Source organism: Oreochromis aureus, linkage group 11 (genome assembly GCF_013358895.1).
Source record: "Oreochromis aureus strain Israel breed Guangdong linkage group 11, ZZ_aureus, whole genome shotgun sequence".
NCBI classification, from domain to species: Eukaryota; Metazoa; Chordata; class Actinopteri; order Cichliformes; family Cichlidae; genus Oreochromis; species Oreochromis aureus.
The window spans coordinates 36,909,461-36,922,300 of NC_052952.1; the positions used below are offsets into that span (position 1 = coordinate 36,909,461).

Genomic DNA, 12,840 nt, shown 5'->3' on the forward strand with positions numbered 1-12,840 from the left:
TCCTCTGCGCTGCTGTGCAGCTGGGGACCCGCACACAGAGGCAGCAGCACAGGATGCTGAAGGACACTGGCAGCTTTTGAGGGATGTTATTTTTAATGTATTCTATATACTTTATTCTGTTTTGTCCATCCATCCATTCGCTTCTCCTTTTCAGGGTCATGGGGGGCGCTGGAGCCTATCCCAGCTGTCATAGGGCGAGAGGCGGGGTACACCCTGGACAGGTCGCCAGTCTGTCGCAGGGCCAACACACAGGGACAGACAACCATTCACACCTAGTGACAATTTGGTTTATCCAATTAACCTATCCCCACAAACTGCATGTCTTTGGACGGTGGGAGGAAGCCGGAGTACCCGGAGGGAACCCACGCAAACACGGGGAGAACATGCAGACTCCACACAGAAAGACCCCGGCCTGATGGTGGAATTGAACTCAGGACCTTCTTGCTGTGCGGCAACAGTGCTAACCACCGTGCCACCGTGCTGCTTTATTCTGTTTTGTATAGTATGATATTCTTTCTAATCTTATTCTATTGTTGCTGTTTTTTTCTTAATTTTTACTGCTCTTAACTTGTAACCGTGACCAAAACATTTCCTACATGTGGGACTAATAAAGGTTTATTTGATATTAATTTTCCTGAGGATTCTCAGGAAATAAAGCTTCTGCTCTTTACCCACAGTCACACACTCCTGTGCAGTCCTCCAAGCTCCGGGGGAGGTTTACTGAACAAACAGTAAAAGAAAAGAACCAGAACTTCTTTTTTATCCTGGGTCCTCATTCAGCCACAAACACATCAGGAGTGGAGATGATGGAAATGTGGGTTCAATGTTTTGCATCAGGACATTTCAGTACATGGTGGTAGAGTGGTTAGTAGGCACCCGCTCCCACAAGTTTGAGTCCCTTGAAACTGTCTCGTCTGAACTTCATTTGATGCCATTTGTCTAAATAGCAAAAGCAGACAAAGACACGCTGTAGAAGAGAGCCAGAGATGAATAATAACTAAGATCACATGCAGTGAGTAAAGAAGAACTACTCATGTTCATCATGGGAATCCCCGGCAGCCTACACCTATTGCAGCATAACTAAGGGAGGATTCAGGGTCACCTGGTCCAGCCCTAACTATATGCTTTAGCAAAAAGGAAAGTTTGAAGCCTAATCTTAAAAGTAGAGATAGGGTCTGTCTCCTGAATCCAAACTGGAAGCTGGTTCCACAGAAGAGGGGCCTGAAAACTGAAGGCTCTGCCTCCCATTCTACTTTTAAATACTCTAGGAACAACAAGTAGGCCTGCAGTGTGAGAGCGAAGTGCTCTTGTACTGTACTGGAACATCAAAATAAAACAAAATCACAAACTATTCAACATTTCATGAGGAAATCTTTATTATCAAATTGTCAATTAGCAGCTAAATTAATTTGTTTTTTCTTTTGCACACAGATTTTTAAAGGTTCTGGATCAGCTGCAGTGATCCACAAACATTCGGGGCTCCGATTAAAGTCTGTGGCCCCTGAAAGTTTCCAAGCAGCTCCGTTCCATCTAGACTGTCACCATCAGGACGCCATCTGCTGGTTTTATGGTCCTACAAATGTGTCTGTGGGGTTTTTCATCCACGGTAGACACACTCCCGTGCAGTCCTCCAAGATATAGCGCAATGCTGAAATTACATGATGTAAGTAACTGCCTAATGTCGACTGGTCTGAATAGAGGAGGGAGTGAAAAAAGAGTTTAACGGGAGAACCGTAACATAAAGTTCAAAGACCGAAACAAACAGGCTGCAGTGACACTTGTTTTTAACCCTCAGTTTCAATTCAGCTCTTTGTGTTTTAGAGCTTGACTTTTCTCCGTCACTAGCTAACGGACCAACAACAGCACAAAGACGAGTGGCCCACATATATTCTACACCGCCTCCATGTGACAGGCAGACGGGCCAGGCCCGCACGTGAGCGTCCTCTGTGGGACCATAAAACCAGCTTCAGGTGTCAGCAGTGATGTCAGCGTCTGGGACATCACGTTTAGGTCCTCTTCCAGGTGTTGTGTTTGGGAAATTTTCCAAACATTTCCTTCAGCTTCACAGTCTGAGGTCACTTCCTGTTTCTCAGGGCCTGCTAAGAGTTCCCAAAATGCTGAGCAGCAGCAGCAGCAGCAGCAGCGTGAGGTGAGGTCGTGTGTGCCCTGCAGATCCAACCAGCAGCAGGTGAACCCCTTCCCTGTCTGGGATCATGGTTTGGGCATCCTGCAGTGCACTGACAGCGGCCATGCTGGAGTTCAGGTCTCCGCTGGCGATCAGGTCGAACACGCAGGCCTGATAGTAGACGTCTCGAGCTGGAAGCAGCCCCGCGCAGTGGTCCTCAGCACTGAGGGCGGTGGACATCAAAGGGTCTGATGGTGGTGGGTGAAGTGTGTTGAGTCTCTGGGAGGGGGGGCAGCCCCACACGCACAGCTGCAGGTCCTGCTCAGGCCTGAACGCCTCAACGACACCACGTGGCGAGAGGACCGAGAGGCCGAGCGAGCGGCCGCTCTGACGCACCACCAAGACTGTGCCGACGTGCACCGCTCGGATCTCGGCGTGCCGGCCGGGATTCAGAGTCCGAACTGTGAGGCTGCGATGACCTCGCCACTCGCCGCTCCACATCGAGCCGTCCGCGAAGGCGGCGGGGACGTTATCCAGTTCGGCCTGGTACAGCTGCTGGTCGATACACTGACGCCAGTTCTTGAAGATGATGGTGATCTGAGGGGGAAAAGAAGACATTAAATGTAGTTTTCCATAATAGCTCTATGATTATTTTCATTTTGGGGTCGTAAAAGTTTATTTCTGTTCACTGTTACATTTTTATTTGGTGTGATTGTGACATTTTGTCAGTTTTCAGCATGTCTGACATTCATTTCTCTCTAAACTGGATTTTGTGCACTGGGCTCTAGTTTGAGCACAGTGCGACGGCGCTCTATCAGTCAGCCCTGCAGCAGACTGACGCCATGCAGGGTGTACCCCACCTCACCCTCTGGCAGCTTGGATACGCCCCCCCCCCCATGACCGTAAGTTGAGGTTTACATTAGAAGCTGATGGTGCATTTGCCTGCTCCTGTAAGTGTCAGTACTCACTTTGGTGAGGACTGTGGCGTACATGCCTCCCCTGGTTGGTGAGCTGGTGGCTTGTACGTACAGATACTCATTGTCGATGAGAGGCCACGCCCCCGGAACGGCACATGTGTGGAAGTCATTGTTGAAAGTTCTGATGTGCGGGTCTCCGAACACGCTGCAGTGCAGGTATTCGGGTGTCTGCCCCTCCCTGCTGAAGAAGCTCCTCTCATAGAGGCAGGTGTCACCCGACAGCGTTTCGGCAGGGGGGGGGCGGGGCTGTGCCGTGGGCCCCACCCGGGGGCAGCGATGCTGGATGAGCAGATCTTCGATTCCTTGGACTGCAGAGTGGTACGCGAGGTCACCACGACAGGCTCGCGACAGCCTCTTGGTGCACATGGCGTAGGAGCGCAGGGCGCTGCAGTAACCGGCGTTCACCGCCTCCCTGCTCACAGCTGCTGCTCCTCCTGCTGCCCCACCGCTGCTGCCACTACTGCTGCTGCCCAGGTCCAGCGTTGCAGCCACAAAATCCGAGTTACACCTCAGGATATGACAGGAAGTTGCAGCTGAAGAGAGGGAGGAAGAGTTTAGCATAAACTTTTATTTTGAAGGCTCTAAGCTGCGGCTAAAGGCTGATACCTGAGACATCTATTGATTAATGCTCAGTTGAAAGGCTGCTGGTTAAAAATCCATATTCTTACATGTTGGCAGATAAATATTTAAAGGCTCAAAATAACAGTTTGTGGTTATTATCGCTAATGGCTTTCCACTTCCTGTTGGATGGACGATGAAGAACTCTCCTGTTGTGTCTGTAATGTACTGGACTTTTAGTTATCTGTGTGTGTGTGTGTGTGTGTGTGTGTGTGTGTACCTTCAGGTAAAGAGACCTGGACGAGCAGCAGAGTCAGGTGGATCCAGCACTTCCACTGCGAGGCAGCCCAGAGCGCCATCAGCAGGCTCACAGCAGGTCGTTCAGTCAATCAGCACCAGTCTGAAAAATGCCACAGACACGTGTCACACTCACCTGTCTGTTACCTGTTAGCAGCCAAACACTGTAACCCGCCTCCACTTGTAAATGAGGTGGTTCGTTTGCTCTGATAAGGATTTCTGATCGTGATGATGCTCTGAGTGGGAACTGGTACCGCTCTTCCCCTCTCATGATGCCACTCAGTATGATTCACTGGCAGGCTCATGTGATAATTAAATATTACAGTCCATCAGTGATGTCTCTGCACATGAGTTCATCTGTCTGATTGCAATCATCATTCTCTCTAAAACTGATCATCAGAGTTCTTATTAATTCTGTGGTTGACTGAAAACAGTCACTAACATAATTTTGACTTCCAGGCATGAATCCGTCCTTTCAGGACACTCCTACATGTTTTCCAATCCAGACTGTAGACATGCACAGACCCTCAAGTCACCAATTAGTTTTGTATCTCTGTATTTTGGCTTTGTCCGTGTTGATGTGACCATAGTAAAACAAAGATGTGAAGTGCTAAGTTATCATCTAATGCTAACATGCTTGGTTACAATCTGCATCCATAAACTACACAGGCAGAACACAGGGGCACAGATAGCTGCTAATTAGGCTAAGCAGGTAGCTTGTCAGACACCTAGGCCTCACCTAAGTTGGCGGGACGGTCATCGGATGTTCCAAGTGCGGTGATGAATCTGCATAAAGATGTGGGCGTGAGCACAACCTTGGTTTGAAAACTGTGACAGTTGAATTCAGGAGGAGCACCTCAGCATTATCCCTCCTCACCTAACAGCACTGTGTCTGCAGTAGAAACCTTCAGGTTTCAAGGGTCCACAGTCTCCCAGAACCTGAAGCGACATACGGTACTGACTGAATCTCCAAAGAGGCCCAGCAGAGGATGTACTTCCTGCTGCAGCTCAAAAAGTTCAACCTGCCTCAGAAGCTGTTGATCCGTCTACGCTCTGCTCGTCCATCACTGTATGGTTTGGATCAGACGCCAAACAGGACAAGAACAAACTACAATGGACAGTGAGGTCTGCAAGATTTGGACAAATCCAGAATCACTGCTGACCCATCGCACCCTGGACACAACCTGTTCACACTCCTCTCCTCTAGGTGGCGCTACGGAGCACTGCACATCAAAACAAGCAGACATCTGTACAGTTTCTTTCCAAAGGACGTCATTCTGATAAACACTCACATTGTCTCTGTACTCAAACGTTCACCATTCCTGCAGCTGAAAGCGTGCTGCATATATATAATGTATATACTGTACTGCTGTTTCATAATTTATTGAGCCCAGTTCCTTGTATGTGTACACATACTTGGTCAAAAAGGCAGGTAGGCCTCACCTAAGATGTCTCTGAGGTGGACATCTTTTATATAAACTATTCATGTGAACAAGCATTCAGATGGATATGAAAAACAATAAAATCTTCATAGGTGTCTGAACTATCCACTGTGACCAAAACATGGGAGTCTGTGGGGACTGAAGCGAGCCTCAAGTGGACAATAGAGGAACTGCAACTTTGGGTTGTTTCATGTTGTCTTCACTTTTAAGACCTGAGGGTGGCTGCTTGGTTATTCGATCCTCTAACACTGAGTCTGAACTGAGTTCAAGGTGAAACACCTGGAGCTGCTTTCACAGAGATCTTTTAAATTCATCTGTAGGATCAGAGCAGTCCTAGCTGCAGCAGCATCCTACGGGACTGCACACACCCAGGACACCGAGTGTTTAAGCTGCTGCTGTCTGCAGGAGGTTCAGGCTGCTGAGGTCGCGGACAAACAGACTCAAGGACAGCTTTTACAACAGGGCAATGGCCCTAATCAGTGCTAACAGCTGACCTGATTGGCTACCTCCCTGGACTTTTTGGGGGGCAATAACAATAACAATAATAATAATAATGCGCAATAAACATTCACTCACTCTTTTACTTACTTATTAAGTGATTCCTTTTCTTGCTCAAACCTTTTATTGCACTTTTAAAAAATCCACTTTAAGTTACTGTGTTGTGTTTAGTTGTGTTTAGTTGTGCCGGCGTGGGACAGTTTCCAATTCTGTTGTACTACTGTGCTAAGCATGACTGTGCAATGGCAATAAACAGTGATCTTATCTTATTAATGAAAACCTCATGAACGGAAGAATGACCAAACCTGCAGTTCCTCTACTGTGAGTCAGCCACAAAGACTCTTGTGTTCAACCTTTACAGCAGAAAAAAAACAACAACACATAATTCTATCCTTGTGCAACAATGTTTCAGGCCTTCGGTGGGAGTTTTCCCCCCTCTACACAAATATACAGAGGGGAACAGGAAACCAGCGATCCAGCCGTCTGAGGATGAAACATAAGAGTCACATGTCTTTTTTTCACTTTCTGTGGAATCATCTGAGTGTTTTCTCACACAATAACACAGACGTGACAGAGCGCCACCATCAGGACATTCAGCTCACCTGCATGATGCTCACTGAAACCTTCCTCTTCTTCTTCGGGAGCCATTAGAAAACCTGCACACACAGAAGTCACACGACTCGTGATCACCTGAACGATTCTTTAACATTTTTTCAGTCCTTTGATTGATTTCTTTCTTTTTCATGGTTAATTTAGCTGAGCTGGACAGAAGCTGCACGGATACTTTCACTGTAGACTGTTTACTGTGCCGACTCCATTCCTGTAATATTAGTTTATTTCTTTTATTGCTTTTATTGTGTTTTTATTGCTTATGGTTGTGTACATTTTTATTATTAAACATGTTTTTCCAATCTGTTATTTATATCACACTCACAGTCGGTCCCAGCAGATGACTGGCCCTCCCTGAGTCTGGTTCCCACTGATGCCAAAGCGCTTGCTCATACGGATCGTGTGATTGTTGGGGTTTTTCTGGTTACTCACCCGTGAGCTAACTGTTGTTGGGATTTGATTTGCTGCCTTGAAGGGGAGGGGCTTAAACAGCTCTTTAAAGCTACTATAGCAGAACTGAAGAATACAAATTTGGATTGATTTCAAGGACAAGACTAACATTCAGCTTGTTCACTCACGGCTTGGTTTTCTGTTCTCTCCAAACCACATTAATTGTCCCGTTTCTCTCTGTTAATGTTCATTGATATGATCAATGCAAAAGCTGCTTAAAAATGTAAACAACTGATTATCCTTTGTTAATTAATCCTGATGATTTATCACTTTTATCTGTTTCAGGTTAGTGTTTCTGGAATAAAGAAGTTAAAGGTGTGATATTTGGTCAGAAGCTGTAATCTGAGGCCTACCTGCTCAGTGTTGGTCCTCACTGATAAACTCAATAACAAAATTACTTCAGATCCTTAAATATCCTGTTTCTGCAGTTTCCTCCAAGTTAAGCAGATTTAAATATTAATAATAAGAACGATTAATATTCAGCCTGAGTGATTCATTCAGTGTCGACCTGCTTCTTTTTTCTGTGCTGTAAAATGGACTCTTGTCTGTTTGTCTGTGTTTTTTCCTACAGAACAAACAGCAGCAGTCAGTGGGCGGGGCTTACTGTGATGGTTCCACACAGAACTTTGCGGACCGTCGTCTACATGTTGTCCCTGTGTGTGCTGTCAGCAGGAGGCCGTGTCAAAAATACGCTGAACGCCTCAATTTATTATTGATGTTGTTGTCTGTTCCTTTAGCTTTTAGCTGTCACCACAGAGCAGACTGAAGGCAACTGGTTTGTTCACAAACACATGAAGTCAGGCACAAATGTGGAACCAGTTCAGTGCTTCATAAAAGGAGCAAATAAGGAATAACGGTGCTATGGCTGTGACTACAAAAAGGTGACCAGACTGCTCTTTGGAATTGGTTTCTGGGACACACACACACTTGGGAATGTGGGAATGAGGGGCCTCAGCAGGGGCCCCTGGGGTGTTTCAAATATGCAGCTCTGAACAGGCAGTAGGCCGGCTGTTTGCAGCATTTCCAGTCTTTATGTTGAGCTTTGGCGGCTTGAAATTGATCCTCAGACAATCAAAGGATTTATATAAAAACACTGAACTGGTCCTTTAAAAGAATCACCAGCATGGACTGTGACAGACAGCTGTCAGCTGACCTTTATCCCTCTTTAACAGCTGTGTGTGTGTGTGTGTGTGTGTGTGTGTGTGTGTGTGTGTGTGTGTGTGAGCTTGTTGTACTCATCTGTTTACACAACTGCATGGTGGGGACTCGACCTCCTGTTGATAAGTGAGTCCCTATAAGGTAAATGATTAAATATGAAGGTGTGTCCTCAGTTTAAGGTCTAATGTTATGTTAAAGTTGAAGTTACATTAATATTAATATGCAAAGTTACGCCTGCTGCAAATGCTCCTGGTCAGCGTCCTATATTTCCAGTAATGCAAACGTGACTGTGTGTGTGTTTTGGTGTGTGAGCGCTAAATTTAAACCTCAGTTGCTCTGCAGAGTTACGGTCACACAGGCTTATAAATACCCACGTACAATATGAGCAGTTTATATATATTTGAGCACACACACACACACACACACACACACACACTGGGAACATTTTTTCGAGCATGATGAGTGTCACTGGTCATACTGGTCACAGAATTCCACTCAGGCTCTCAAATATAAACGTGTCACAGGTCAGTTTTTCGTGTTTCTCACTTTTTAATCGCAGGTGTCTGTGTGACTCGGGGTGGGTTTAAAAATCCAAAGGATGTGATTGTTGTGCTCTTGAGTGCTTCAGTGCCGCTCGTCCCAGTGAGCAACAGTAGCTATCGATAACTTTGAAACGGACTGAATGACTGGCTCTCTGCACAGAGACTCCAACACAAAGCCCAGTGTTAGCGAAGGGTTAGAGAGCTGCCCGCTGTGTGAGGGCACAGCCCGATCCATACCAGAAGCTTCCTCGTGTTCTTGCCTTTCACAATAAAAGCAGTTGACAAAATGACAAAATGTTGTACACCAGGAAATTCTGCTGATAGACAAACGAATGAAATGTCTTACAGAAGTACGCCAGAGCAGTTTACCTCAAAATTCATGAGTAAAATAAAATCTTATAGTTGATGTTAGAAGACATGAAAAAAAAAATATGAACAAATATAATAATTTACATTTTCTTGTCTTTGTTGTTGGACAAATGCATTAAAAACACTTTTGGTAAATAAACACAAATTATTTGGATAAAGTGTTCGGGGGACTGCAGACATTTTTTACACACAGTCCACTACTTTCAGACACTCAGAAGAAATCTGACAATATCTGCTACGCAGTTTCATAGCAGTACTGTGCTGACTGTGAAATCACACGCCACCAGTTTACAGTGAACTTGTGTAACTGACGTGTTTCTGTTGGACAGCAGCTGCTGTTTATTAAACCACATGAATTCACTTCTGCAAGTCTGTATGCATCAAACAAAAAGTGAAAAAGTGTGTCAGGGTCAAACGATTACAGCAACATGATGGTGAAACTACAAAGAGTCTCACTTTGTAGTTTCACTATTAGAGCCTAAAACAGGAACAAACTCAAGCACGTCGTCGACGTCATGTGCTCCAGAGACGAAGAAGAAAAACACAATTCTATATTTTTTATACTTTTAGAGCGTGAAATGAAATTTGAAAGAGGTGTGAACAAAAAGTTTTCCATAATTCATATTAAAGTCCAAAACCAAACCAAATAGCTTGAAAAACTTTAATCATGCAGGTGATTTCTTCAGTGTAAGAAAACTCTGTTCTGTGACGTCTGGAATTGGAAACCTTTAAGCATTAGAGGTGATACTGAACCATAAATATTAAAATGTTGCTGAAAACACTAAATGATATAATTATTTTGTTTTTTGTCTCTTACCTTCTGCTGGTTCTGTCCGTCCATGTCTCCAGTTTATCGAAGGGAAATCAACCCGAACTCCAGAACCTTCTGCTAAAGGTCTCGGTCCAAAACTCTCCCAGACTCGACTGAGTTCTCAGACTCGGTCCAGGTCTGTCTCTGAGGATCCGACCCACCCCAGGTCCTGGTCTGGAACTTGTGGTGCATTCACAGCTGACTGGGAGCTTCAGTTGTTCCTAAATAAGTCTGCAACAACCACCTGCTGCACGACAACTGTCCACACACACACACACACACACACACACACACACAGCGACAGTTTATTTATATTTCAGACCTCCATGAAGTCAAACTCTATTTGCAACCTGCTGCTGTTTTACTTGCTGTTTCTTTTTTTACATCTTACTTTATAAACATGTATATGTGTGGCTGATATGTAGAGAGAGCATTAACAGATGTAGAATATGAAAAGTGGCTCCACAAGACTTTAAGCTTCTTCTTGTACAATGTAGTGAAATAAGTATTTAGCAAAGTCATAATTTTACTACAGTACAAAGTGTTTAAAATACATTTTATTTAAAGTAAGCTTTAACATTAAACGTATGGAGTATGATATCTTTATTGTGCAGATTATAGTCGATGAAGAAAAAGTATTAAGTGTTTTAATGTAGACATACCTGCTGCTAAGGGGTCAGCTAGCTGTGAGGGTAATGAGCGGGAGGGCCGGTGGTGCTGGGGGCAAACGCGGTTCCTCGTAGCGGCAGCAGGGGGCAGCACTGTCACTATGAGGATGGAGAAAAACCACCTGCTGCTGTTTTAATGTCATCGTCATTCAGACCTGCGGGTGATGACGTCAGAGCTAAGGCAGGTGAGAGCTGAAATCAAACACTGCGTCTGCAGGTAAACACAGGTGATTGGCTCCTGCTCCATCGGCCCTGGATGAAGTTCTGCGAGTGTGAGCGAGGATGTAAGCGAGTGCAGATGGACGCTGCCGCAGGGCTTCCCAGGTTAAGCTGTTGGCCCTTTAAGCGTGAAGCGGGCCCCTCCACGCCTCACTGAGCAGCTCCCAGAGCCTTTGTTAGTGTTTAGAAACGGGGGTTTGTGGGTGGGTGGGGTGGGGGTTCGGATTAAAACCAGCACTGACTGACTGGGACCCTCCACAGACCAGGAACAACAAGGCGACATGGACAGGCAGAGGGAGGCTGCACAGAGGTGAGCTCTTCTTTGTTTTCGCTTTTATCACAAGAACCTGAACTCATCACGTCAGCATGTGATGATGATTTGATAAAATCACGTCAGGAGGGAGAAGCGGAACCTTTTAAATACTCGTCATGTGTCGCATCTCTGAGCAGTTATCATGTTAGGACATTCAGGCTCCTAATCTCGGATCAGGTGAATCACAAACAGAGCTGCTCTTTGACACGAAACTCTGGGCTGAACACGCCAGAACAAGTGCGTTTTAATTAAACGCTTTTTAATCGTCATTATCTGAGTGGCTGTTTTTAATTTTTTTTACCCAGTTTTAAATTTCTGTTTTTTTTTTAATTCATCAGTTTATTATAATATAATTGTGATGGCTAAATGTTTATGTTCAATCTGAAAATGACTTTTCGCAGCTACGTAAGTGAATATAAAATTAATCTTTTTCTGTATAACGTGTTCATTTAGTTTTTTATTATTAATATTTATCTCATATAACATCTGTAACTGCTGTTTAACTAAAAGAACACGTTGTTAAATAAAAGTGTATTTTTAACGTATAAAATCGTAAAACATGTTTTCAGCTGCGTTTTTCCTAATTAGCGTTAATGTTTAAAATGAATTAAAGATAGCACCATGTGTTTTACAGACAACTTTAAAGAATGACATGTGTAACCTTTACACACACACACACACACACACACAAATCCCTTCAAGATTCGTGCGTATCCAAGACCTGCTCCTTGACTGTGGAAACATTATAAACAATAAGTACATTCAAATAAAAAATCGAGCGTTTTAAATTAAGCGTCGGGCAGCGTCACAGGTTCCAACTCGCAATCCTAACTTGACTTTTCTCTTATTTACTTGTAACTTTCTATAAAGTCATGATAAATAAATAAATAAATTATGAATGTGCATTACTGGCAGCTGAATGTTTTGTGTTTGGTTAAAAATTTAAAAGCCAATTTTTCCATTGATGTTAACTTAAAAACAAACAAAAAAAACCTGATAAATGTACAACAATCTTAAAATTAACGTGTAGCTCTAAACAAAATAATACTACATAATATGATATCACTACTCAGATGCAGGTGTTTCTCAGTTGTATACAAACTTTGTGTACTGAGAGTAAAGTGTGCATCACTTTGAATGCAGGGTTTAGTCTGAGGTGAGATTAGGATTACGAGGTTATGACATCACAGTTATTAAAATGAGCTTGTTCTACAATGTCAGCTATGATGTAATATCCTCTGTAGTCACGGAAACACGGCTGTGTGTTTCAGGGCGTGTGGCGTGTTTCCTCCCGGGGTCGGGCAGGTCCGGGATGTGGTGCACTGTTGTAATATCTCCCCTCCAATATTGCACTCGTCCCGGCCTCCCCGGCCCAGGGGTCACGACCCCGCCCCCTCCCCTCAAGGCCAGCGAGAGAGCAAAAGCAGCGCTGGAGCTCAGAGTTGAGGTAGATTACAAATCACAAGCTGACCCACAGTTTTGTCCTCCACGTTGTTACGACGTCAACATCTAAACAAAAAGCTTTTATCAGTTCATTTTCAATAATGAGGCCGCCTCACTGACATACCTGACAAAGCTTAAGAGCAACGATGAGGCGAGAGCAGCAGTTTGTCATCAGAATCGTGGATATTTAGTTTAGCTTGTTTAAAGACGCAGACAGCTTTTACTTTATTAAACAGCTGGTTGATGGGATGGGAACAAGTTCAGTTTGTTGTTTGGGGGGTTTGTAAAGACTTGTGATCAGAGTAATGCTGCCTTTACATCATCAGAGTGTCAGCGAAGCTGTACCGCAGAGACGAGGCTG

At 44.5% G+C, this 12,840-nt stretch overlaps 1 protein-coding gene across 1 annotated transcript; it reads right to left on the reverse strand.

The window, feature by feature from the left end:
• Positions 1-1,351: 1,351 nt before the first annotated feature.
• Positions 1,352-4,048, reverse strand: hjv (hemojuvelin BMP co-receptor). Its single transcript, XM_031746525.2, has 3 exons — positions 3,941-4,048; positions 3,094-3,635; positions 1,352-2,722 (listed from the first exon to the last, which is right to left on the reverse strand). The coding sequence occupies exons 1-3, from the start codon at positions 4,017-4,019 to the stop codon at positions 2,090-2,092; spliced, it is 1,254 nt and encodes a 417-aa protein (XP_031602385.2). The 5' UTR covers positions 4,020-4,048; the 3' UTR covers positions 1,352-2,089.
• Positions 4,049-12,840: the final 8,792 nt, after the last annotated feature.